This window comes from Dermacentor albipictus, chromosome 1 (genome assembly GCF_038994185.2).
Source record: "Dermacentor albipictus isolate Rhodes 1998 colony chromosome 1, USDA_Dalb.pri_finalv2, whole genome shotgun sequence".
NCBI classification, from domain to species: domain Eukaryota; kingdom Metazoa; phylum Arthropoda; class Arachnida; order Ixodida; family Ixodidae; genus Dermacentor; species Dermacentor albipictus.
Window position 1 is genome coordinate 246179096 of NC_091821.1, and position 27301 is coordinate 246206396.

At 42.7% G+C, this 27301-nt stretch overlaps 1 protein-coding gene across 1 annotated transcript in view; it reads right to left on the reverse strand.

Moving 5' to 3' along the window:
• Window positions 1-1421: 1421 nt before the first annotated feature.
• Roe1 (grpE protein homolog, mitochondrial Roe1) overlaps window positions 1422-27301 on the reverse strand; it is a 30712-nt gene continuing 4832 nt past the window's right edge. Inside the window, exon 3 of the mRNA XM_065439739.1 lies at window positions 1422-2428. Coding sequence (XP_065295811.1) covers window positions 2000-2428 — 429 coding nt within the window. The 3' untranslated portion in view covers window positions 1422-1999. The remainder of the gene's footprint in view (window positions 2429-27301) is intronic.

Sequence of the window (27301 nt, forward strand, 5' to 3'; positions counted from 1 at the left end):
ATTGTTTTTACCTTCCTTTTGTCCATGTCTTGTGTTGCACTGTTACGAATCTTACACTCAATCTTAAGATACTGGAAGACAACACATAACCAAGCAAGAGAGCAAATTCAGGGTTCATGCAGAGCATTCAACTAAAAAAATTCAAGTGTAATGAAAGGATATCAAGGATGCTGAAGGACAAAATTAAAGTAGGGGGGAAACAAACCTTATTCGTACACACACACACTGAAAAATAGCAAAACTTCCTGCTTCTTAATGCAATTCATTGCAGCTAAGCAGCTGCTGAATTGTACACACACTTCAAACGTTTCATGTGGCATATTTTAAAAGTTGACTTTCCTGAATTGTACACACACTTCAAACGCGTCATGTGGCATTGTAATGATGTCAATCACCTTCTCGCATGATGGTTGGTAGTGTGTGGCTTCAGCCTAAGACAGTCATGTTAAAACCAAAGGGCTAAAACTTACTTACCGCCAGGTATTTCTAGAGCCTAGGGCTCAAAAACGGAGCCACGATGGATGCAGTGTGAACCCACTAGCATAGATAAATGAAGCTACAGCTGATCTGGCTTCGTCTAGGTTCACAATGGCAATTTAGATTAAGTAAGCCTATCATTTGTGGCTGTAGACATGCCACAATGCAATCACTTAGCAACACTCTACAAGATATCTAGGATCATTTCCCAATAGACAGTGTCCCCGGCAAAACCTGTATGCGGAGTTTGCTACTTTCAATATTCAAGAGTCAGCCCCCCTTCGCCCCAAAATCCCAGCTTTCAAGGAATTCAAAGAGCATTATTTTTAAGGATTTTTAAGGGCCCTTGGTTCTATTTTTCCCAATTCAAGGGTATTGAAAGGTTTCAAGGAGGTGTAAGAACCCCGAAAACGAGGCTAGGCAATGTTCTAGCTGACATTAAGAGGAAGAAATGGAATTGCACAGGTCATGTTGTGTGTAGGCCAAATAATTGGCGGTCTATTCGAGTTATAGAGTGGGTGTCACATGAAGGGAGGCCTAGTTGGGGATAGCAGAGAACTAGATGGTTTGATGAAATTAGGAAATCTGCAGGCAGAAGATGGGAGTAGCTGACACTAGACAGGGGTCATTGGAGATCACTGGGAGAGGCCTTTGCCTTGCAGTGTACTTAACTAAGATGATGAAGACTAAATCTTAAAACAAAACAGTTGTGCTGTAAAAGCAGCACATGTTTAAGTAAGGTATGAAACAGGGCCAGCATCTTTTGGAACATACCAATTACGTACATCCAAATAAGTGCAGGACATATGCAGCACACCATCAAAAACATTAGTCTTCTAAACGCATCTCTTTGGATTTTACAAATAAGTGCACTGTGCACTGTTTGGCGAGTCAAAATTGATGCATAACACTGTAAACAAAATATATAAACTTGCAACAGAGAAGCTAGTAACAAAGTTAAATTTATTTCAGCCGCACTTCATAGTCACAGTCAGTGAAAAATCTGCAGGCTGCACACCAATTTCTAAAACAGGCACGCTATTACACACGCACCTGACTACTAGTGGAGTTGCAAGCTTCTCAGCATCATACTAAATTGGCCAGCCACTTCCTTTTGCCTAGCACTGCGTGGCCTATAACTGCAAAAAAAGCAGCACAATTAGCAACAATTTATAAATGACCTACACAAGTTATCATTCATTCACCTGACTATTTGTCTGCTGAGTACAGGCTGGCTCTTGTCTACTAGGCCTTTAAGAAAAGCCCACAAATATAGCAAGCCCTTGCAAATGCCTAACTTACAGTTTCTTTAGCTTGTTTATCAAATACTTTGCCCCCACACTTGGAATGATCAAAGTCAAGTCCAAAAACCACAGCCTGCCTGTCATGCTCACTGCAGTTGTTTCATGTTTCAGCTGCATGAGAACACATCTGCTCCTTTCCCAACCTGAGCTAAATGGCCAAGAAGACTGCAACCCAAGCTACATGTCAGTGCCAGACTAAATTTGCAAGTCCAGTTCCATCAGGTTCGCTCAACCACACCAACCATGGCTGGACGAATGGTGCGATCTTTGAGCTTGTAGCCAATTTTAGACACTACACCTACTGTACCGGGCTCTTTGCTTTCATCATGGTGCACAAATACGGCCTGATGCTCATTGGGATCAAATTTCATTCCGATAGGATTGAGCTGTGTAAGTCCATGGCGCCGAAACACTGCCTGCAGTTGTGCCTGAGTCATTTCAAGGCCAGTGTAAAGGTTTTGCAAATGCGGATTGTCAGGGGTCACAGCTTCCTTGGGAACACTTGAAAGGGCACTACTCAGCACATCGGCAACGTCTAGCAGGTCCTTGCAGAACTTCTGAATGCCAAACACACGGGCTTCTTCAATCTGTTTCTGCATCCGCACACGCAAGTTCTCGTTCTCTGCCAGCGAGCGCTTGTACTTGTCCTGCACAAGAGCAAAACATATTTTGTATCATCTATCACTGCAAGAGACTGAATGGCACAGCAAACCTTTGAACTACACAATTTTTTTGCTTAAGGCAAAAACATTATGCAGTGTTATGAAAGGGCCACAAGACAAGCATGATACAGGCGTAACATCACCAAAGAACTTATTGCAATGCAGAAAACTAAATCTTTTGAGGAAGTAGGAAAAGTACGCAAAACAATTTGACCATCCTATGTAAGCACTATCTCTGAAATCCTCAGAAGCCTTAAATTCCTTCTACCTAAATGCATGGAAACACGAAATGTTAACTATTTACCTTCCATAAATGAGCTGACTATGTCCACACTAAAATGCATCAATTTTTCACACCAAGGACCATCCTAGCATATCCATGCATCAATAAGGTTTTGAAAGGGATAGCTTTCCTTGGCTCTTCCCCCTACATTGCAATTTGTCAGTTTCAGGCTGTTTACGGCAAACTTCATACACAGGGTGTCACTAGGCGCTACTAGGCACCGAATGAAAGTACCAATGAACAGGCTTATATAATCCTTGTACGCTGACCAGGTATGCCCATCTCTGTTTTGCATAACAAATTTTTAAAAAACTTTCGACATAAAAACTGAACATGCAATGTCAGTTGACAGGCATTTCTAAAGCACATTGATCTGTTAATACAATAGTGAATTGTACTCAATGGAACCTTTCACTTACTTTAGTATGTTCTTTCGTTTAACCAAATAGTAAAGTATTTTTACTAAGAAATACTCAGATGCTAATGCGACGAAAATACCGCAGTTTAGCAAAAGAAAATAGACAAGACTATTTCCATTGAATAAATTTGGTATTTTCTTTGCTTTAGCCACTCAGTTTGTGCCAGTTAGTGTCTGCCCATTCTTTGCTAATCATAAAAAATAGGCTAGCGCCACTATGATTCTCGCACAAAAAATCATTAAACCAACTCAAAACAGCCTTCGTATAGCATCAAATAGGCATCATTATTAAACAACTATTGTGAAAAACAATAAACATGTGCATGTAAATATGTAACAAATGTAACTAAGTGTGTGTGTCTGTGCGTGTGCATTACTACATAACATATGCTGAAAGACGCTTCCAAAGCTATAGCTTTCAAAGATATTAACCCAATCAATATTGGTTCTACCTGAATTATCTTATATTACAGATGGCACTAAAATAAAATAGAACTGTGGCTTGAATTATTTGTAATTCTAGCAACAATAAAAATAGAGTTGTCATCAGTCAGCGATGTTTCTTGTGTTTTCTAAACGATTCAAACAATCTAACAGCATGACTTGTTGCTTATAGCGTACTATGGTACATCCCTGCAGACTAAATGCAAGAAGCCCACAATATGCTGCTTTATGTGCCCCTGTCAGGTTTCTTCTTTTTACGTGTTGGTTCAACGGACATTATATGCTACGCAGAAGCTGGTTCTTCATTGTCACTTTCTACTGTTTGAAAATCCACGAACAGTTAGTAAGCTCCCGTCTCTCACAATCTGGACAAACTTTATCTACCACACAATGGCTGACCACGGCTGCCCTACTGATCTTCAGCTCCTGCCTTTTTTTTTGCATGTTGTTCTTAAAAATTAAATTCTAGGGTTTTATGTGCCAAAATGACGATACTATGAGGCATGCCGCAGTGGGGGACTCCGGATTAATTTGGACAACCTGGGATTCTTTAATGTGCACCCAATGAAAATCCATTCCACAGTACAGAGGTGTCTTCGCATTCCACCTCCATCGAAATGCAGTCACCGCGACCGGGATTCAATCCCACACCCTCAGGCTTAGCAGCCCAATGCCAGAGCCACTATGATGGGTGCATGTTGTTTCTGTGGATATTTCATGCTATACAGAAGCCAGTTTCTCAGAGCTTTCATCCGATTTAGAATTAACCAACAGCTCATAAATCCCTTCCTCTCTGAATGTGCGGATGCACCCACCACACTGGCTCTCCATGGCTGCCCTGGCAAGACTCCACCTGCTGTTTGCTCCACCTGCTGTCAACAACTTAATCCACAAGTTTCGTGTGCTTAGATGACCTCTCCATAGATTGCACAACAGCTACGCAAGAGTTCCTTCAGAATCAACGGCGGTTCACTGAAAACACAAAACGAGCATGTATAGACCGTTTTATCCGCGAGGAGGATCCTAGCCTCGAACCCGCGTGCCGCGCCACTCCTCCTCGCACTGCTATGTGTGGATTCAGCTTTTTCCCAGAGACAGCTTAGAAAGGTAGCGGTTTAATTGTGAATTAGCGCGGTTCTAACGTGTTCTGTCTGGCATTTCTGTGATGTCAGATGGTCCAAGATTGACTGGCTACCACTCTGCTGTATTCGGCTGTAAAAATAACTTTAGGAAGCAAGTGTGAAGTGCATCTTCAGCCGCGGCGACGTCATGGACACCGCCGCTGGGATAGCAGAGAAGTGTCCGCTTTGTACTGCCAGCATGAACAGAAAGGGCTTGATGCCATCGCGTGTATGTTCGGAAGGTTTTGTTCCCAGTGAACGCTCGGCAACGAATTCTGATCTGTGCACCCGTGATCAAACTGGGATATCAAAGAAAAGTGCGTATTCGAGTCAGTAAACTATTGCCAAGTGGATGAGTCTAACTATTTCTTCATGCACGCACATTAAACTTATTCTGTTCAAACGTGTACAAAGATTACCATGCTTGGAAACCCACGTTCTGTCGCAAGTTGACCGAGGACGTATTATGAAAAAGAGTACATGCCGATTAAGGAATGAAAGTGTGCTATTTTACATTCTGCAACTAAAGCCATGCCTACCATGTGCCGGCCGGCCCTAGTTCACATGGGCTCTCCCATGCTTCCGAATCTCACCGGCAAGCTGTCGACGCCACTCATCGTGCGTCGTATTACTGCAGAAAATAAAGTTGCTGTTGCAAAGAACAGTTATTCCTTTTTCAGCTCTCCCGAGTAGGTGAGGTGCCCTTGCACGCACAGGCACCATTCGAGACCTAAAAGTGCTCATAATCTTTCAACGTGCTGCATGCGTCTGGTTGACCGTGGCATATTCGCAGCTACTATCATCAGCTCAATTTATCCATGTTAACAGCCCTTTCGATTGCGTTATTTTACAGTTCTTTATATTGTAAAGCTTGATGCCCAGATGCCAGATAAACAATGCTTAGAAAATTGTACTGCGAGAATTTTAGAACCATGAAAGCTAGCAAAACATGCTTTCTCAGAGCTTCGTAGTTACCTGGATTGGGATGTATGCTGGTGCGGCACACTGCATGACACATGGAGACACCTCTGATTGTTGTTGCCCAAGTGACACCTTAATAAAGTTCAAGGCTATACTTGCAATTATTACACGTTACATGTGAACGCTTACATATCGACAATGTTCAGACTTGACTCGCCTCCTATTAATATTGTAGGGAGAGCTGCAGGAGCGCCTCTAGGCACGTCACCGTTCGATACTGCGGTTATATCGAAGCTGAAAGCTTAGTGACGACACAGAAAGAAGTTTTCCAATCCAAACAACTTGTTGACAACTGTCAGGAAAGTGCGAGAACTTGCCACTTGTCAACAGCATGTTCACCGTGCACCCTCCGGCGCGATCCCACATACCATCATGGCGCCGCACAATAGACGGCGCTGCGATCGCAAAATGGCGATGCCCTCAATAGAACGGTCTATACTCAGGAGTGGAAGGGGCTGTGTGAGGGTGGGTGCAAGAGTTCTTTCAGGGGTGGCAATGCAAGGGTTAATGTGCAACCAAAGCATGGTATATTGCCATTTTTGCATTCTGTCCCCACTGGAATGCAGCCACGAACAAAACCCACAACTGTGTGGGCATCTGCAAGATGCTATAGCCCCTGAGGCACCGCAGCAGGTGAAATATCTATTACACAAGACCTCATACCCCTGTGAACAATACCAATCCTTTTTAGGTTCTTGTAGAGGATGGACTGCTGTCATTCTGAAGGCCCTGAGCCACCCTCTTACAGTACTATGCCAGAAAATAATCTTTTACCCAAGGTACACAAAAAGCAGTGCTGAAGAGGCTATAAGGAAGAAAAAATTATAACACGGCATGCAGCCTGCTTCTGCACCTAGCCTTTTTTATGCCTCCAACTGCCAGTGCTTGGATGCAGACACTAGAATGCAAACACTAGAATATAACTACAGCAGTGCTTCAGCACATATGCAAACTTAAGCCTGACAAATGCACCATCACCAGACCACCATTGAGAATGCAACCAGTATGACTTTACAGATCCATTAACCTTTTATTGCCAGGCATCAAGAATTCATGCTGTGCTGTTCTTAACCTGTGGGCCAGGAAGTTTTTAAGGTGCAAGCATCAGCTTGAAATTATAAATTACAAACTTTGCCATTAAGCTTTGACATTTCATAGCATCTACAAATCATTGCCAAGGTGACAACCATTGTTTCAAGACACAGGGAGGGAATGTTGAGCTGTGCAAAAGCCTTGATCAAACAGCCATATACAGAAGAATAAGGGGTATTGCTTGACCACAAGAAAATTTTTTGTTAGCCAACATTATATAGGACATACTGCAGTATGTTGTAAATTCATCACATTTGAGTTAAGTCCTTAAATGCCATCAAAAAAGATATATAGAGACATCACAGTTGACAATGTTGCCCATTTCTTCAGAGCAGATTATGGGTACTCTGAACTTCTATAACCAATAGTCTTTGTACATGCTAAATGTGCATGAAACATAAGATATACAAAGCAGAAAGTGCCATACATAGCAGAAAGAAACATATCTATAGGAAAGCAGTTTTCTACTTTGCTTGAGAAGATAAGAAAAAAGATCAAAATTACCGTGATGCAGACTGACATTAAGAGTTAGAGCTTCCAAACATGTGCACAGCCATGACCTGATGAATTAGGAGAAGCTGCATGGCTAAACAGTGCAAAAACTGAGCCTTGTCGAGGAACCCACGACCAGTAAACTTTGGTTTCCATCAGTAGGTCCATTTAGGCTGCATGCACCACCATGCACAGACATGAGCAAACGTTTTCTGAGCGCGGTTTTCATGCAGAAAGCAGATTTTCCACTAGCCTGTCATACAGCCTATTACTGGTCAGTGGACTGCTACAGTGCTTCCAGCATCAAAGTTGTGCTGCACTTCTGCATTTCAAGCTACATGCAAATAGATGCATACAAAGGGGAAGCACTCGCCAACCCAATTATTTACTTGCGTATGCGCCTATTCACTTGTTTTGCTTGTTTAAAAGGCTCGCAATACTTCGTTCCTCTCTGCCAAAACCAGACAGCTGCAATCTTTTGACACTACATATGGGCCATGTGAACAATACGCAACCATGCCTTTTCCATTTACATCTGCATAAAATTCCATACTGCTTGTAGGATTTTCACCACTATGAGAAATCGAGAAGCACTGTGGTACTTCACACTTAAGGCAGGGTACCACAGGGCATGGCATACTAAGCATTGTGCTAAGAGTACTTGGGAAAGTACTCCAACGCTATAAGCAACACATCGCCATCACAGAAATATATTTTCCCACTTACAACCTTCACTACATATCACTTGGGCCCAGTGACAGGTGCTGCCAATACACAATGTGCCCAAAATATTCCTGCAAAGGTTCTTTTTTTAAAAAAATCAAATCGTTTTATTATGCGGCTAAAAATAAGGCAAAGGGGCTCACAAGAATTTTTAAATGCTCTTCCTTCGCAATTCAAGCGTAGAGAATTAATGGCGAGCTGTGCTAACGATAACACGACCTACAATAAGTGATGTATATTCAACAAAACCTCTCACTTATCTGCTGGCTACCAAAGCAGCAAACGAAAAGCTTACACTCGGACAACAAAAACGCAGGCTTTCAAGAGGCCTTTCAGGACCACACATATATGCATATTTTCAGCTGTATGAGATCAGAATGGCTGGTTGCAATGTGTAGTGTGACACATCAAAAGTAGAACATTTGGCAAGCTTACTGAAGCAGGAACATAGGTCCGAAAGATATTTGCTAATTTACAAATGTGAAGAGAACCCCTACCATGATTTTAAAAGATACAGTAACTGTGAAACATGAGTAAACTGCTCATTCTTTCAAATAAGTTAGTTTTATTTTATGACGGATCTCTTACTAAATAGTCAAACCATTGTAGTGTGGCTGCGCTGTCTCCTTCAAATGCTTCCTTTGTTTACCAACTCTTAAAAAACTCAAGCCTCTATCTTCCCGTGACCCCTCATCTTGTCAGATAGATGGATGGGTCATTTATTTTTCTGTACATGTCAACGTAGTATAGTGCAAGCACTTGTCACTGTGGTTTGATTTTAGCCGGTAGCAGGAAACCAGGAGCAGTGTAAACATGGCAAGTTTAATGCACCACTTTGCAAGCAAACCCCCCCCCCCCCCCCAAAACACACTAATGACCTTTGCAAAACACCTGCTGCAACCTCTGCTCAAACACTGCACGTTAAAATTAAATTATGGGGTTTTACGTGCCAAAACCACTTTCCGATTATGAGGCACGCCGTAGTGAAGGACTCCAGAAATTTCGACCACCTCGGGTTCTTTAACGTGCACCTAAATCTAAGTACCACGGGTGTTTTCGCATTTCGCCCCCATCTAAATGCGGCCGCCATGGCCGGGATTCGATCTCGCGACCTCGTGCTCAGCAGCCCAACACCATAGCCACAAACACTGCATGTTGTTGAGCAGCACAGGTTTAAGCCAGCCAAATGCATATTCGGCATGCAGCGATGATGAAATTAACCCACTAAAAACTGACTGGAAAAATCATAGCTCTTGTCAGCTCGTGGCACCGCTATGACCATTATTATGTGATCCTGTCAGCATTAAAGGAACACCAAAGAGAAAAATTATTTGAGCCTTATTAAACTACCCTTCAGCAATATCAACAAAGCCCCTCTTGTAGAGGGAGGCTTTGCTGGAACTTACCCTGCTAGCCTGGTAAGCCAGAAAAAACACAAGAACAAAATTTGGGTGATGCCACTGCCTTGAATTTCCCACACCAGCCTGGCACAACATAATGAGTTTCGGTGGCGACTGCTTGAGCTTAGTTTATTTTTATTGGTAAAGGTAGACTACACTGTATTCTAATCTAGCCAAAAAATGAACTTTGTTTCCATAACCTTAATGGGCTACAATGGTCCAATCAAAAAAAAAAATGCTTTTAAATCTGTAACATCACACTATACCACCTGACCCCAATTGGTGCAAAACTTTTCAAAAACTCAAGTTTGGCCTTCATTTTCTACTCCAGTTTCTTCCCTGAAAATTAATCAAAATGTAGTTTTGAAAAAATACTCTCGAAGTCTAAACTGATTTTGTATTTCTCTTTAGTATCTCCTTAACCCTTTGAGGGTCGACGCCGTAAATATACGGCGCCGCGAACAGGTCCGAAAATGGTCGATGCCGTATATTTACGGCGCCGTCTGTACGTTTAAAACGCACGCTAATTTCCTAACTTTTTCTTGCCTGGCATGTGCTGCCACTATGTGGCAATACATGGAATTTTTTTCTCGCGTCTCTCTCTTTCGGTTTTCGTTGTATAGTTCTTTTTTTGCTCCGGAGCGTCTGCTACCACTCGCGCATTGGCGCCTTCGCAGGCGCGCGGCGGTTAGTTTCGGTTTTGTTCCGCATGCGGCTTCGGCTTCTTTCGCTCGCAAAACTGATGGCTATCTCGTTCTTATCACTCAAAGGGTGACCGCCTGTTACTCGCTCGTTTGTTACTCACAGGGGTCCGCATACGAAGGATGCCGCCGTGCATGCGTTTCCTTTTTTGGCCCTTTATTCAGAACTTTCCTCCCACGGCTGCTCAGGGAAGCAGTACCCAGAGGAGGTGCCACGTATGCGCCTACACCACTCGGCAGCAAAAATATCGCAAGGACACAAGGTACATGTGCGCTGTGTGCAACAAACCGCTCTGTATGGAGCCATGCTTCAAGGACTACCACACGCTGAATAAATAGTAGTGCAAGAGGAACATTTGAGACTTGCGAAAAATTTTCGTGTGCGCATTCTTCTTGCGTATTTTTCTCGTGTGGACTTTGTATATAACAATGCGCGAATTTTTTTTACTTCTTATAACTTTATCTGCTATTTTTGTTGTATAAACAATAAACAATAAACGAATAAACAATACTTATATGCCAATGGAAAACATTTTTTCTCACTTTACGGTCACCCTAGAAAACTTACAGTAAATTTTTTTCGAAATAGGTCCCTCTGAAGAATTTAAATGTGCAATAAAAAAAAATCGACCCTGGGCGGTCGCATATGGCGAAAAAAATCGACCCTCAAAGGGTTAAATTGTGCAGCGCAATGTCCAGAAATTCCGGATTAAATTTTACCACTTACGATTCTTAAACATGTGCCTAAATCTAACTACACAAGAATTTTGGATTTCATTCCCACCTAAATGCAACACAGCAGCCCGGTATTGAATCTGCAACCTCGTGTTTAGCAGCAGAAAGCCATAGCCACAGAGCTGCTATGGGGAGTCTGCATGCTGAGCATCAGCTCAGCATGCAGTTTCTAGTGAGAAAGTATGCTGCCGGTGCTGGATTTGGTTGCATCCTTGCCGCACACACATAATGTCGCCCACAATCATAATACATAAAATAGCAACATTCTACAGAGTTACAGTTACATACCAAAGAGTTAAGCATTACATTGTATAATACTATGTAATGTCACCTAATTTAATATGGTGCCATCACCCTATGTTTAGCAAGCATCAGAAATTGCATATAAAGCTAATCCTTGTCTGCAGGAACAATAGATCCTGTGGCCGCCTCTTCCACATAGGACCATTAACCAGGGGGTGATACACCATTGTGATGTGTCTATGTGCATTAATAACGTTCCAATAGAACCCTTTCAGGTCAAGATCCTTTAGAGTCCCTGTGTGTGATGGGTTTAAAAATATTGCTACATGCGTGTGATATTTGATTGTTTGATGGAGGTGCGTGGGCGCCATCACCTGCCTTTTTTTCCCCCTTTTTTTGAGATAGCCCTCAACTCAATAATTACGATACGAAGCCTCAATTCCTCGAGAGCACCACAAATAATTACAGCAACTTTTATATGACATGTTCAAAACACGTACCAAGTGAAGAGCAGTTTCAGATGTGAAAAAAGAAGATTCATCACACTGCCGAAAGCGGAGGTGGCAGCCACGTGGCATCACAGATAACTTAAACCTGCCAGTCAGCCCTGTGCAATGGCTGAAGGACATACAATGACCATGTCACTGAAAGCTGCATAATTGGTCCTTCCATTCGTTCACTTCTCTTGCAAACATGAGGGAATACTCTCCACTCTCTAGTTCCATCAAGCTGAATTAAATTTTTGGCAGCACGGCCTTAGTGTGTGTGTACGCATCTATGGTATTTGGTATCACGAGACTGCCACAACAGGTTTCAATGACATGATGAGTCTCCTTTTTCACATACAAAGCCATGCTGCACTTGGCACGCATATTGGGATGGTCGCATTAAAAGGCAATACGATTAATTAAATGCTTGGGTCTCAGCGAATTGAGGCTCCATACCATTTACTGGGTCAACAGCTATCCAATAAAGCAATAAAAACAATACAAAAAAATGTTCTGTTAGTACTCTTTAAATGTACACAATGTGCCCCATGGCTACTGTTTAACTATGTGGCTCGCAAAGGTTGCAGGCAGTGGTAGTCATCAGTGATCTGAATAAAAAACTATTGTTTGACGAATTTAGGTCTTTATTTTTGTCTTCTTTTATCATGACAAGGTGGCTTAACCATTAAGGTGAGACATGGAAGCCAGGCGGAAAGAGAAATAAAAGCAAGGATTATAAGATGCACCTCCCAATCCTCCCTAGTAATCTGCTGTTCAAATCCACCACAGCATTCTCCTCAGCATTCCCCTCAAGTACAGCGAGAAAACAGCACGAGTTGATGTTATGGTATCAGAAGGGCAGGCACAGATACACTGAGTGTGGTGAACTCGGTTTATTACTGCTAAGATTAATAACTAAATTCTGAAGTTTTACATGCCAGAACCATGATTTGATTATGAGGCACACCGTAGTGGTTTAATTTTGACCCCTGGGGTTCTTTAATGTGCACCTAAATCTAAGTACATGAGTGTATTTTGCATTTCAACCCACTGAAACGCAGCCGCCCCAACAGAGTATTAGAGTGCAACTGTGTATTTGGTGGTCCACAAAAGTTTGCATCTCTGATGCACAAGCTATAAGAAGCATTAGCTCTGCAAATGTTAAGCCACAAGCAGCATTAATTCAGTGCCCTATTTTCATACTGTCACAGCAGAGCCCCTGCAGTTTCCTTTAGTCTGCATAAGTTGTACGAGCTCAGTACTGAGCATATGCCAAAGATGGCTTTGGAATAAAGAATTGCTGGTGCAGGTGGTTACATAATCCGCTAAGACTAACCCCTGTATTCATAAATGCATCTTAAATTAAAGAACATGCTTGACTTGTGATTTGATATAAATGCCGCCTGGCGTAAACATGCCAAACACGCTCATTGCGTTTTCCTTGGCGCATTCATGACGGGCATCATTTAGATCAAGTGAAGCACGAGCTTCAAGTGAAGATGCATTTATGAATACGGGTATAAGTTTTCACAGCTATTGCCACCAAGACAGCCTACGGTCAAGATGGCTAGAATTTGCACAAACAGCATTCTTGGCTCATCGCTTTAACAAATATCTCTAAAGAGACACTGATACCCTTCAATCCCAGCGCACACATTTGTGTAACCAATTTGTTTTTGCCATTTATGTCCAGCAGTGGCAAAAAGGAAAAAACAACAGACATTTAGCTGCAGGTCAACTGAACCCTCTGTTTACCCAATATGACTCCAGTTCACTTCAAACTGCGGAGTACTGCTACACATAACTACTTCATAAAGGCACTACCATGTGTTCTGTCAGGAATAATTCTTTCCTTCTTCGTAATGCCTGCAGCCAATCCTTGTGCATGTGGTTTGAGCTAGTGATTCAATGTTCTTTAAGGGGAAAAAAACAGTATTGATATGACTGATTGGGCAAGAAATAAAAATTTTAAAATACTCTATTGGAGAGGTCTCAGTATAAAATGCGGAAAGAATCGTCCTACCATCTTGACTTTCTTTCAATCGAGTCTGCAACACCTTGGAATGGAATTATGCATCTTTGACACATTTTTTGACACTGCTTCATTATTTATTTATTTATTTATTTATTTATTTATTTAAAATGTCTTTATAGGCCTCATATGAGGCATTGGGTAAGTGGGGGAAGGACTAAAAGAGTATATATATCGGGCACATAACAAAACATAATATACATACATTATTAATACAGTAGAAAAATGTATACACATCTTATACAAGCATTAAGGCATTGCACAATATAATAGGACCGGTAGTGTACATATTAGAGAAAAGACAAATGATACAGTTCTTCTGATAAACAAGTAACAAAAAAATAGCCACTCTAATACTAATACTAAATAATACTAAAATATACAAGAATAATGAGCAAAATAATGAGCTCATAAACAAGAGAGCACATAAGTAGAAAACAAAAGAAAGTGCATCATGCATTTTACTGAAGTTAGGCAGTGGAATATGAACTTTATGAAAATATGAATATGAAATTTATCGGGATTTGTTTTGAAGACGATGAAATCGGGAAGAGCGTTCCATAACCGAATGGCACGAGGAAGTGCCGACCAATTGAATGCATGAGTGTTCCCGCAGATGCGCGTAAAGCTGAGGTGATTATATAATCTGCGAGATGTGCAAGGTGCAACTTGAAGCCGTAAGATTTCCTAGCCGCATGAACGTACTTGTGAAATAATGATATGAGCCCAAAATCACTTCAAGTACTTAGGGGCTGAAGTGAAATATCAAGTTTTATTTGTGAGATGCTTGAATTGTAGGTGTAGTTACACGAGATAAACCTAGTGGCCCTATTTTGAACTGATTCTAATAAGCCGATTAGGTTGTTATGATGGGGTGACCAGATTAGAGAGGGAAATTCAAGCTGGGGCAAACAAACATCTGATAAGCTAGCTTGCAGATATTGGAGGGCGAATAACGTAGGTTTCCGCATCAGTACCCCAGTGATTTTGAAGCATTAGCACATATAGTATTAGTGTGATGGGTCCACAAAAGGCTTGGTGCGAGATTAATGCATAAGTATTTGTATGAAGTAGCTGGAGAAATTGCCTTATTATTTGCCTGACATAGGAAGTTAGAGGTTGAGTGCTTACGAGTGAAGGACATTACTTTGCATTTAGATGAATTAAGAGTCATTAAGCAATTATTACACCAACCCAAAATAAGCTGAAGGTCACTTTAATGAATGAGCTGGTCATCGGGGCTGGTTATGACTAAAAGGCATGAATATTGCATTGTATTGTATAGGGTTTTATGGCGCACAAGCAACTCAGGCTATCATGCGCCAAACACATGGTATAATTTATTTCAAAAATTGGGTATCCTCAGCGAAAGTCCGGACAAGGACTCTAAGAAGCCTAACAAATCAAATGGAGACCTCAGCCTTCTTCTCGGGACTGAGAAAATGGGTGAGGTGCATCATAAGATGCGTGAAAAAACTAGGTAAGAATTTTTAGAATGAGTAGTTCTGTGATATATTATATTTCGTTTAGGATCGCTGCGTCTTTCATGAATAGAAATACCAAGTGCAGCTGGATTAGTAAATAAAAAATTGTTGAAATTATATTCCGGGGTTACACGTGCCAAAAACCACAATCTAATTAAGAGGTATGCCATAGTGGGTTATCCGCATTAATTTTAACTCCCATGCACCCAATGCATGGTACACTAACGTTTACACTTTTAGGACACCGAAAATGTTAGTCCTACAATGCACGGCAAGACGTAAGGATGGCGATGCGACCTTTAAGTTTCTGCAGTAGCTCACCGTGACATGATTTTATTTTTTAGAGTGTACTCGGGAGTAGTTCATCGTTTACTGATAATTCAGGATCACACATGATTTCAGAGGAACTAATCAGAACCAAAAGAGTTTAGGTAACTTTCACTGCACAGAAATGACGTAAACATGTAAAAGAACTTGGAAACTTGTGACGTTATACTAACGTACCAGTGCTGTGGTTTGGCCACAAAGGTCTAAAGGGGAAACATTGGCCTTTATTTTCACAAGTAACAAAACTTTTTCTGGCAAATAAATGAAACCAGAGCTTTGGAAAAAATACTTCATTATTCTGAACTGCTTCAGTGTGGCTCTTTGGTGGTGGCCCCTCTAGATGAGCTCTGACTACCTCGGGCACTAACACAACAGTTGTCATTCGAGTTTAGCCGTTGTGCTGCATGTTACACTGCACAACAATGCAAGTATCCCTGAAAGTGACAAGACAATACCAGTCCTAACAGTATCTTTTTTTTTTGAGAAGCATGGTATGCTGGAAGGTGCATTTTCACGGCTACTGCTGCTACCTGCTCCTATGTAATTTCATGGGACTCCCATTCTACAGCTTCCTTGTGTGTGTCACTTATCACTGCTTTTGCTAACGAAGTACACTGGACAAAACAGTGCCACAGTGTACCTCTGGGAACTGAAACTGTGATAGGCTGACAGTCAGAAAAATAGAAACAGACACAATATTGTACGATGGTTCTCATTGTGTGAGCCCCTCCTGTCCACTGTCCCGATAAAAAATTTTGCTTTCTTGATGAAGTGATTTGCATACTTCAAATAGCAATAAATACAAGTGACTGAAAAAGAGCTTTGTTAGTAATTAGGACTCGAGTGCCAATTCATTACTCTTTGTCCAAGTATCCTTGCATTATGCCTGTCAGAAAAGTATTCTGGTACTGACAAGCACAAGCATCCATAAGAAATGCGTCAGCAGTGACTCATTTCCTATGGCATTGTTAGAGTCAAGAGGAGCAAAGAACCTTGTGGTAGAGAAAAGGTTGACGACAGACCATATTATCTTGCATACCTTCTCCTTGCTCAGCTAGTTTGCCAGCCTTCACTAACTAGCATTTCTTTTTATATATTTTCATGTCTCTCATAATGTTATGGCTCTTGTAACATGCAGGTGCAAGAAAAAATCTGACTAAAAGGTCAGCTTGTTCTGACACCACCAGGAAGCCATCACAGAGTGTTGCAAGAAGCCTGTTACCTAAAATATAAAAACCACAATGGGGAAAGTCATGGAATGTGACATAAGTGGAAGCGCGATACCATCAGGATACATAAAGAAAGACTAATGGGATTATGTGCGCAGAGCTGAGACGTCCGTCATTGTGTGTGAATGTCAGCAAATGAACTATGACGACAATCTGACACAAGGAGTGGCCACAGCGCATCAGTGCCATTCCATGTGCAGTGAGAAGAGAAGCATGCACAAGTGCACATGAGAGTATTCAGGGAGAAGACAACCAGCATGGCAGAAGTGGAAGGAGAAGATGGTGTCAATGGCACAGGAGTAACGGTCTGTCACATTGGGCATATTCGTTCGTATATATATATGTTTTTTGTGAAACCATATTTTGTGCAACACAACAAGAAAAATAGAAAAGAATAAAAAGAGAAGAAACATATGCAGTGAAGCCTAACCAACTATGCACAGTAAAGGCGAACTTTTATATCAACGTTTAACTTTGGATGAGCCCAGCATGACCTCAGTAGGAACGAGTTAATACGACCTGTTTAAAACTTGCACCATGTGCACAGCAGCTCGGCATATGAAGCAGGAGGCCAGCTACATCATGAAGTTGGTGGTCATGTGGTACCAAACACCACTGATGTTCCCACCCTGATTGAGCTGCGGAAAGCCAAGTGTTTGAGCACACAATAAGAGGAGAGGAACCTTCTGTGTTCCCAGAGAAGGAACAGCAAAAAAATTTGGTTTCGCCCATGTTGAAAGCAGAGGAGTGCAGAATAAAAAGGACTACCGTATTTACTCGCACAATGACCACACCCCTGAATTTTGTCGTCAAAATTCGATTTTTTTTCTTTCCCGTGTAATGATCGCACCCTGAACTTGTCGCAGCGATATGTTGTGTGCCAAGTCTAGCTAATGATGATCGCGCTTACCATATGTCGAATGCTATGCGAATGATTCTTGAAGACATACCAAGCGGTCTGCACGCACGCAACATTCTTAAGCAGATGCCCCATTTCATTCCTTTTATCACTTTCCGCACTTCCATGAAAAAAAAAGCTACAACCAAACTTGCCTCTGGTTTATTATTTGTAGGCTTCATAATGGTTTTGGTCAACAACATAAAGGGCACCTTTCGATTCCTCCCGTCTGCACTCGTGGGCACGCAACAAATCGTGAGCGGCAATGATAGTGGCCACATTTACACTGATTTGTTAGAAGTGTACCCTATTCATACGCCGACACTTGTAACGCAGCTAAGATATTCACCCACCCTTAGCATGGCAGACTCCGAGCTGGTGAGGCTCAAGGGGCGGACCTGAGATGCATGTTGTCATTTTTATGGCTTCAGCGTTTGTGCTAGTCAAATTCAGCCAGAGTCGTCAGCTTCTTAGAGCAGGCCATTCTGGTGGGAAGTTCTAATGTGCCCCCTCAGTAAGAACTGACATGGATGTGGATCGAGCCAGTAGGGCCCAAGCTACCAGAGACACGTCATTTCCTTATTGGGTAGTGTTTTAAGACTGCAACAGGAAATATAAACAAAATCAAGCTGCTGGGCAACAATGGAATACAATGCCACTAGAGTGATACATGACGCTCCCTTTGCCGGCCTGCAGAATTAAACAGCTGTGCGCTTGGGTTGTCGCGTATTAAAAGCATGCAGTACACTTCCAACAGCACTGACGCTCACATACTGTGAAACAGATAAGTGAAGATGCTTATCGCAATAGGGTTGGCGGTGATAGCTGTGAACGCTTGCGCAATGACCTGGGAGGAGATTTGCTGGTACTGGTGTGAGAAACTTAGTGCACACTAGCATTTTCATAGGAGAAGGGTGGGCAAGTATTGCAGGGAAGCTGCTGCAGCGGGTGGCTACTGTTCTGGATCGCAAACGTTGGTGCCAGGAAATCATACGTAATGGGATCATATCAATCAGGTTCTGCTGTATATGTTGTACTCTCAAAGAACTGACACTTGATGCAGCAATTACAAAGGAAACAGTTAATAAAGGCAAAAAAATAATGAATTTCTGCATCACTACTACTTTTAAATCATCTGAAGTTGGCATGGCAGTGAAAAGCATGTCACAAAGCAATAAAAGAAGGCAAAATCACTAGCTGGTTGATGTACAGGGTTGTCCACTCTTAGGGTGAACATGGCTCACCATGGCGGCGCATCGAAGCGAAGCAGCGCAGTCGCGCACGGACCTTGGGGAGGTGCTTCACGTCGTCTGCTAAAGCGCTGGAGCGCGCCGCTCTTACTCTGCTGTCAAGTGCACTTTGCTAGACCCACAGGTGACTGAGTAGCCGAGGCAGCATTGCGGAAAGGCGCACTTCACTGACGACTGGAGCATTTTCCAGCTGGTTCTGTCCACAGCTTGTGAACAGCTTGCTTAATCAATATACATAAACAGAAACAAGCTTCTCACCATATAAATCCCTTAGCATGTTTTTATACGTGATGAGGGTAAAAATACAGTCATTTTTTCGCGCTCTTTCTTAGGTAGGGGCATAGAGGCCACGCTTGACAGTCGTGTCACAGACATCACCCAGCCTGAGGCTGTTCTTAATTTCCCGAACGGTGGAGGTCGGGTTTGCAGCTGCTGCCCCAACAATAGTCATGTATTCAGCTTCAGTGGTCACTCTTTGCCGGGCTTTATGGGGAGCATCTGCAATTCTTCCATCCTTCTTGTAAGCCTGGACGATTCTATTCACAGTTTTCAGTGGCCTTTTTGTCATCTCCGATATAATGCATTGAGAATAGTTTTGTAGGCACATATCTACAATGCGTCGTCTTTCTTTTTCCAGTACCCGCGACATGGCTAGTTTCCGAAAGTGCACCGGGGAAATGAAATTATCCTGCACTGTTACAGCGTTTTTATCACCGAAGTGCCATGGCAACCAGCAACCGAACAAAATGCAATTCATCGTGCAAGTCAACAGAAATGCCTTTAATGGAAACAACTCTGGTGTCTTTCGATTTGATGAGCCATCCCAGAATCTTATTGAGTGGCCAGTCACTCAGTTGAGCAGCCGTTGGCTGCACCGCATCATCATATTAAGCTAAGATGGGGCAGCATGACCTAAGCAAAAAAAATCATCACATGATGACTCCAACCAAGAAGAGCGTGCCTAATAGGTTTCTTGGTATGCAGTACACCAAGTTCTGTGATATTAAAATAAAATGGCCCCAGCCTAATAAAGGGTGCGAAAAAAGGACTATTTTTACCCTTATCACTTATAAAAACATGCTAAGTGATTTATGTGGTGAGAAGCTTGTTTCTGTTTATGTATATTGATTAAGCAGGCTGTTCACAAGCTGTGGACAGAACCAGCTGGAAAATGCTCCAGTCAGTGAAGTGCGCCTTCCCGCAATGCCGCCTCGGCTACCCAGTCACCTGTGGGTCTAGCAAAGTGCACTTGACAGCAGTGTAAGAGCGGCGCGCTCCAGCGCTTTAGCAGGCGACGCGAAGCACCTCCCCGAGGTTCATGTGCGCCTGCGCCGCTTCGCTTCGATGCGCCGCTGCGTCGGATGCAATGGCGCCCAGCGGGGCGCGGCCACAGTGAGCCATGTTCACCCTAAGAGTGGGCGACCCTGTACACGTACCACAAGTGAGGTCAATGATTTTAACTTCGTGGACGAGTTCCGCATTGACTGGAAGTCAGGGTCAGGATAATGAAACTATTCTACACAAATCTTTATTTTATTTTCTGTGCTTCATCAGTGGTCTGAGTGGTGCTCTGCCTAGGTTACCTCAACCATCCACCAGTTACTAGTGGTGATGGATAAGAAATTAACAGAAAGGAGAAAAAGTGGATCATACATTCTATCTGCCCAGCTATACTTTAGACAAAGTAGACAGGTTCAAACATGTATGCCTCAGCTACCTATTTTTACTAGTATGCATGCTGCTGCCATCTTTGTAGTTTGTGAAAAGCACCTTTGTTTTTTCTACACATGAAAAGTTCTTTGAAGTGATTCATTATCAAATAATGCAGCAGAATGAAGTCAAGTACAGGATAGCCTCTAGTAATCTCCAATCACCCATGTGTTGCATCAGCTAATTCCACCGTATGCCTACAAATTATATGATTGCATCCCACGAACTAATATAATCTCCTCCCACCTTGAACTGCTTTTCCCTTCCCTTGACACATTGGTTGCTTCACGAATGGTCTAGACCGTTAGTTACCTGTTATCGACATTACATGTACTGCTAACTCCACTTCCAGATTATCAGCTACATACACGATCTATACTACTGTCTTCCGATCTCTCAAGTTTCCCTACGCTACACCAATCATTTTCTGCTCTATTGCTTGTGAAATCCTTAGCTTCCTATCAAGCTTTTGTCAACTTTTCTTCTTTTTTTTTTTATTACCAAGTTTTGGTGCAACAGGGGCATAATTGATTACATACTTTTGAAGGATATTGGTAAGGCACTGTTCACAACTTGAGAACGCCTACCAAGCTGCAAGAAATATACTAGTGGATGTTTCAATTCAATTACTCATAATAACAACCACTGTGTCACAGAATATTTCACTGCCCTTGGTAACTGTCTAATAAAGGGTTTCTTACCAGGCCTGGCCATTTTGAGCTGACAAGCTCGGTGCATACAATGCGCACTCACAATCGTGTCTGCTAAGAATTACATCGCTACGTGACGCGGATAGAGCTGAAATTTCTAACTAAATGCCATTTGCCTTTCTACTCGTAGGCACTGCACTCCAAGATGGGGGATGACGTACAACAGCAAGTGCACCTACGTACATGTATATGCTGTGACGTCTCCCATAGTGACCTGTGACACTTGGAGAATATTCAAGGCAACATCTGTTATTTGTGTAATCTGTTGCTTCAAAAGACGAATTAATGTTTAGAGAAATAATAGAACGCACAAACTGAACGTGTGCGTGTTTTTGTTTTACTTCACACTGCAGCAAGAGAGATGTACTTCCGTTTCATCTGCTTGTTCCCACGTCGTGCAGTCGCGCGCGCCGAGAGTGAAACAATGTTATTTTCTACTGTGTTTCAGCATGCGATCATGCTCTGTGATCCACTTGCGTCTGCCTCAGTTCTCATGTAGCATTGACTTATACTGATACGCTCTCGTGCACAGCGCACAAAATAGTGCGCAGTGCAAAACAAGACAAACGCAGTAGCTCATGCACATGACCGCCAGTGGAAGTGCACCGCGCTGCAATAAAGCAGAAAGAGAAAAAAGGGAGGGGCCCGTGACGTATGCATCACGCAATCCTCCAGCTCGGGTGTGGGAGAATGCAGGGAAGGAATTTCTCTTGCGGAGGCTAGATGGGGCATGTGGAAAGAGTGTTGGCAGCGACACTCGCCTCCTGAAATCATGGGTTTGCAGCACTGAAATATTTCTATTTCGACTATTAATGAACCAATTTGAAAAATTCTTGCAGTAGAACGCTCCCAAGAGGGCATGTAACAACTTCCAGCATATAACAGCAATTTGCTGTGTGGCCTGGTGAAGGGCCCTTTAAAGGAAAGGCCACAGCATGTCAATATTATTTGGTTATTGTTAATGGTTAGTAACTGGGCTGAAATCTCTGCATTTGATATGCTTCTTGTGGTTTTCGTTTAAAAAAATTATGTGCTAAGTGGTCTTCACTTGAATACACCACTTACTGTGCTGTCTCCTGTAAAATTGCTGTAAAAAAGGTTACACGACTCATTGGCAAGTTAGCCTCCTCCGGCTGTGTCTAGTGCACTCCAAACACAGCTGTGGAACATCCTAGCTACTTTAGGCAGCACAGTAAGCTTTTCCATAAAAGTTTTGTGACCAGAAAAAAAATCAAGGGTTTTGCTCATAAGACTACTTACTCTGCTATTCAACCTTCTGAAATTCCTGCTACTTCATGTACACTGCTGAGCACTTATAAACACAATGGCAACTGGTCAAATTTCTTTAGTCTACCTGCCACCCTGCAACATTAAAATTTGTAAAAATACAGCTGACACAAGAGATGGAGGGGGACTTTAAGTTTGCAATGAGCACACAGCTCTCATGGAACACATCCGCACTAAAACAATTTACCTTTAGAAGAATGTTATCCTAAAAACTAAAATATGGCTAATTAACACTCTAGTTCTGTGTTAATTATGGATGCAAGTTGTGGTTGAGGTGAGGTAATGGTAAATAATTCCCTCCTTGATCACTAACGCTACAGGCTACAGTAATGTGATACTCATGGCCGTTATCAGAAACTATCAAAACTCAAGATGACTGCAGGTAAAAATTTTCTTTAATTAAGGATATAGAATCTCAACACCTAGCCGCTGCTTGCCTCAGTGAGGCAAGAAGTCTGCCACCAAGCAACCACTGACAAAGAGAGAATACAAAAAACAAAAAAACAGGGTAGTTAAATAGAGCAGGTTGCAGCTGGCTACCACTACAAGGTTCGTACAGGTCTCGGAGACAGAAATTAAAGGATATTCAAGGATTGTAAAAGCTTTTGAAAGGGTGCAGAGCGGCATCCCATGTAGCAATCTTTAACGAAGTTGATAAAATCGGCACTTTACTTTATCATATTGAAATTCGACCTTTTATGCAAATAAGTACAGTCGCTGGCAAATCTTTCCTGCATTAAAGGGGTCGTAAAGCTTTTTGCATTATCGCGCAACCTTTAAAAACAAACGAAATTCATGATTAAAAAGTCTTTTATTTATTTATTTATTTAGGAGCCCGCAACCAAAGATACGCTTTCATACCATGTTGATGATGGCTTACATCAAGGATACGAAACAAAACCTGTGAAGCTTTCATGTCCATTCTGCCGCTGCGGCTGAAGAGTTGCTCGCAATGGCATGACTTTGCACCTGCTATAGATTAACTTCAAAGGTAAAGTGCGAGGGCTGTGTGAAAAAAGAAAAGTCACAGTTTCGCACAAAAGGCGAAGCATTGATTATGATAGTAAATTAGTAGACAGTTATACAAAGTAAGGATAGTAGCTTTATCGGCCATATAAACTTGGAAACATTCGCTTACTAACTGAATTAACAACCATGGTGTCAGCGCGCACAAGCAAACCTGAACACATCCCACTCAATGAGCGCTGACACTCGCTGTCAAAATGCTGCTGTTAGCAAGCACGGCAGCAGCAGCGAGTTAAGTGGCCTTTGTGCTGTCTATCGCTTCAATGCAAGAGCGGTGAGAAAACACTGCGCACGAAGGTATGAGTAATCTGCAGATCCCTTTCAGGATAGAGCGGCGCGCGACCTTGCGAAGTACACATTTGATGCGGAGTCGAAGCGCCCCCTCCCTCACACACTGGCTCCCCACTTTCCTATCGGGCACAAGATTGAGCCGTGAACGTCAGTTCCCCTTGCACCTGGTTGCGAAATATGCAGCTGCTCCCAGAGCATAACACCACCCCGCCCTCCCTCCCATCACCCCACGGCCTTTAGCACAACGAAAGACAGCGCGCTTACTCTCTGCTTTCCTCCTTCGTGCGTGCCAGACTGAGCTGTGATTGTCGGCTCCCGTCGAGTGCTTTCACTCACACATACAGTACACGATGCACGGCGACGATGTTATTGCCCTTCAGCTTTATTCGGAACATCACAGCGATGCAATGATATGCCTGGAGTGATCATAGATTTGCTATTGCAATAAAAAGCGAGCCGCCACACCTGCATTTGTGCTGTGCATCAGATGTGGCAGGATTTCGCTGTATCACCCGCCTCTCGCGCTTTCTCCCATCTCCATTCCACTCTTCTGAAACATGAGTCCGACAGCACCGACAGAGAAGGGGTAAAAGGGAGACAGGATAAAGCGCGAGAGGGTGCGACTGCGACAAAGTCGTGCCGTGCAGGGTGAAAAAATTCAATGGTTTTCAAGGAAAAACAAAAAGAATTCCAGGACTTTCAAGTGCCTTGAAAACATACTTTTCAATTTCAAGGATTTTCAATGGTTTCAAGGACGTGTTCACACCCTGCACTAGCTGTGAAATTGGTCAAAATACATTTGTGTTTATAGAAATATTTCCATAGAATCATTGGGATTTGCAAAAATATTTGCCTGCTCTTCTACATGCAAAAGTGTAAAGCCATAAGAAGGCTCAAAATCGCTGCAGGTTGACGACACTAAACAGAAACACTCAATCACTTTGGACTGATAAAAGTACTTTATCAGAACTCTATTTTCATTAACTTTGCATGTTGATTGTTAGAAGCAAGCATGAAAGTCACAATCCCACTTTTTAAGTTTCACTGCAAAATCCCAGCCATGGTATATCACAGTGTGACGTCACGGATTTCAAGCCACTTTTCTATATTTGGGGGGTTGTGGCAAAGTAAATGTTTTTGAAACTTTCTAAGTTCAGTCTTTGGCTCCAATGGAATACAATGTAGTCCATCCTAGCAGATAAAAACTTAGCAAGGCGTGACCAGACACCATCAATATCCATGTCGTCCCAGCTGGGAAGTGCAAGAATTTTAAGGTGCTGGTGCCACCTGTCCTTCCTTTTTGTCCCTGTCATGGCTTACCAAGCCTCTTTTCACAGCAAGAGTGATTTTCTTGGGTATTGGAGTAGGGCAACTGACAATTTGCAAAATAGTGAGCACCTCCCCCCCTCACATGGTGTTTTTTAACCACGTACTCTCATTCACAGAAAGATAGCATTTCTCCCTCTAAGTGACCCCTCCCTTTTCAGGGAGGCGGCGTGAGCCCAAAGGCTTTTCAAAAATTACTACAAAAATACCAGGTCATCATAGTTACCCCACCCTGTACCTCGGTTCAGTGCTGGATTAAGGGGGTGGCTAAGGGGGCCGCAGCCCAGTGCCCCACCTTGGACAGTAGGAGAAGGGGGCCCATTTATTCTAACCTGCTCAGTATATGGAACCATGGGCAACGGCATGAAAGGAAAGAAGACGTCACACAAGCTTTTGTCCGCGTGCTGTGGGGCATGGAATGTTCACGGTTCGGGCTAGGGTTGTGGAAGAGTGAAGGGGGAAGTTGTAGAGCTGGACACAAAGGACTGTCTCCAGGACCCGTTCCTGCCTAGTGGCTGCGCACCCATAGGGGGCCTGCATGTGCATTAGCCCAGGGCCCCCATTTTTTTAAATCCGGCCCTGCCTGGGTTTGAGTAACAATGTATATGCTGCTATTGAATAAACTCTAGCAGAGTAGAGGCATGTGCAGGGTTTGCCAGTATAAACGGTAGGATATTGAATGGGAACAAGTGTTTGTTCTGCTAGTCTATGGTCGAGGTTACATGGTTAGAAATATTGTTGCTCACGCATGCGCACCAACATTTTTGCAAATGGTCAATTTACTAATATAGCTCAAGTAATTTTTTTTTTATCCCTTTAAGCAAGTGGCTTTGTCTTTTGTGGTTCACTGGTCCATAAAACATCTTGAACACCTTCATACACATGATACACACTGCACCTAGGATGCTGTGAAGAAGGTTTGACAGCCCATTTATAAGCTCTCCCCACCAGGGATGAAACTTTATCATAGGAATGTGCAACAACTCATGCTACTGGCCTAACTCTCATTTCTACGAAGTTAAAAACAGACCTTTCTTATTCACATCGTAATTTGAGCCTAAATGCAGGAATACTTCACAATGGCCATGACCAAAAAGTATAGCAATCCCCATGTGAACTTGTCAAGCCACTGAGGTTTGGCTGACTAAACGACATATTAAAGGACCCCTCACCAGGTCTGGCCATTTTGAGCTGACAAGTGCAGTGCATACAATGTGCACTAACAATTCTGTCTGCTAAGCATTACATCCCTACGTGCTGCAGAAAGAGCTTAAATTTCAAACGCCATTTGCCCCTCTCCTCATGGGCACCACGCTTCCAGGCAGAGAGCCAACCTATATCACACAAGTGCACCTACATACATGGCAGTGCTTTGACGTCACTTAAACTGACACGTGACTTCGAGAATTATTCAAAGCAACATCAATTATATGTTTAATCTGTTGCTTTGACAGACAAATTAAAGTTTAGAGAAATAAACATCCACACCGAAAGTCTGCATGTTTTTGTTTTACTTCGTACCGTAGCAAGAGAGATGTACTTTCGTTTTGACTGCTTGTTCCCACACTTGCGCGCAGAAAAACTCATTTTCTAACATTTTCCAGCTCTGCGATCATGCTCTTTCATCCTCTCACGTCTGCCTCAGTGCTCATGACTGCAGCACTGACTTATGCCGCTAATCAGGTGTTTCTCTGCAGAGCGCACAAAATAGTCCGCTGCTCAAAACGAGATACGTAACAGCTCACACATGAGACTGTCACCAAAAGTGCACTACTCAGCAAGAACACGAGTGAGAGAAAAAAAGAAGGCAGGGCCTGTGATGTATTCATCATGTGATCCCCCGGCTTCAGTATGGAAGAACGTAGGGAAGGAATTTCTCTTGCAGAGGCTAGACGGGGAAAGTAGAGAGAGTGTCTATGTTGGCAGTAACGCTCGCCTTCCGATATCATGGGTTCGCAGCACTTCAACTGCTTCTACCTCTGCTATTAATGGACCAACTTGAAAAAGTCTTGTGGTAGAGCACTTCTGAGAAGGCTTCCAGTGTATAACTAAAATTTGTGATGTGCCCTGGTGAGGGGCCCTTTAAAGGTACTGAAAACCGATTTTTAAGGACCTATCTTCTATGGTGCAATGCAAAGCTCACCCTCGGTAGCGTTTATAACTGCAG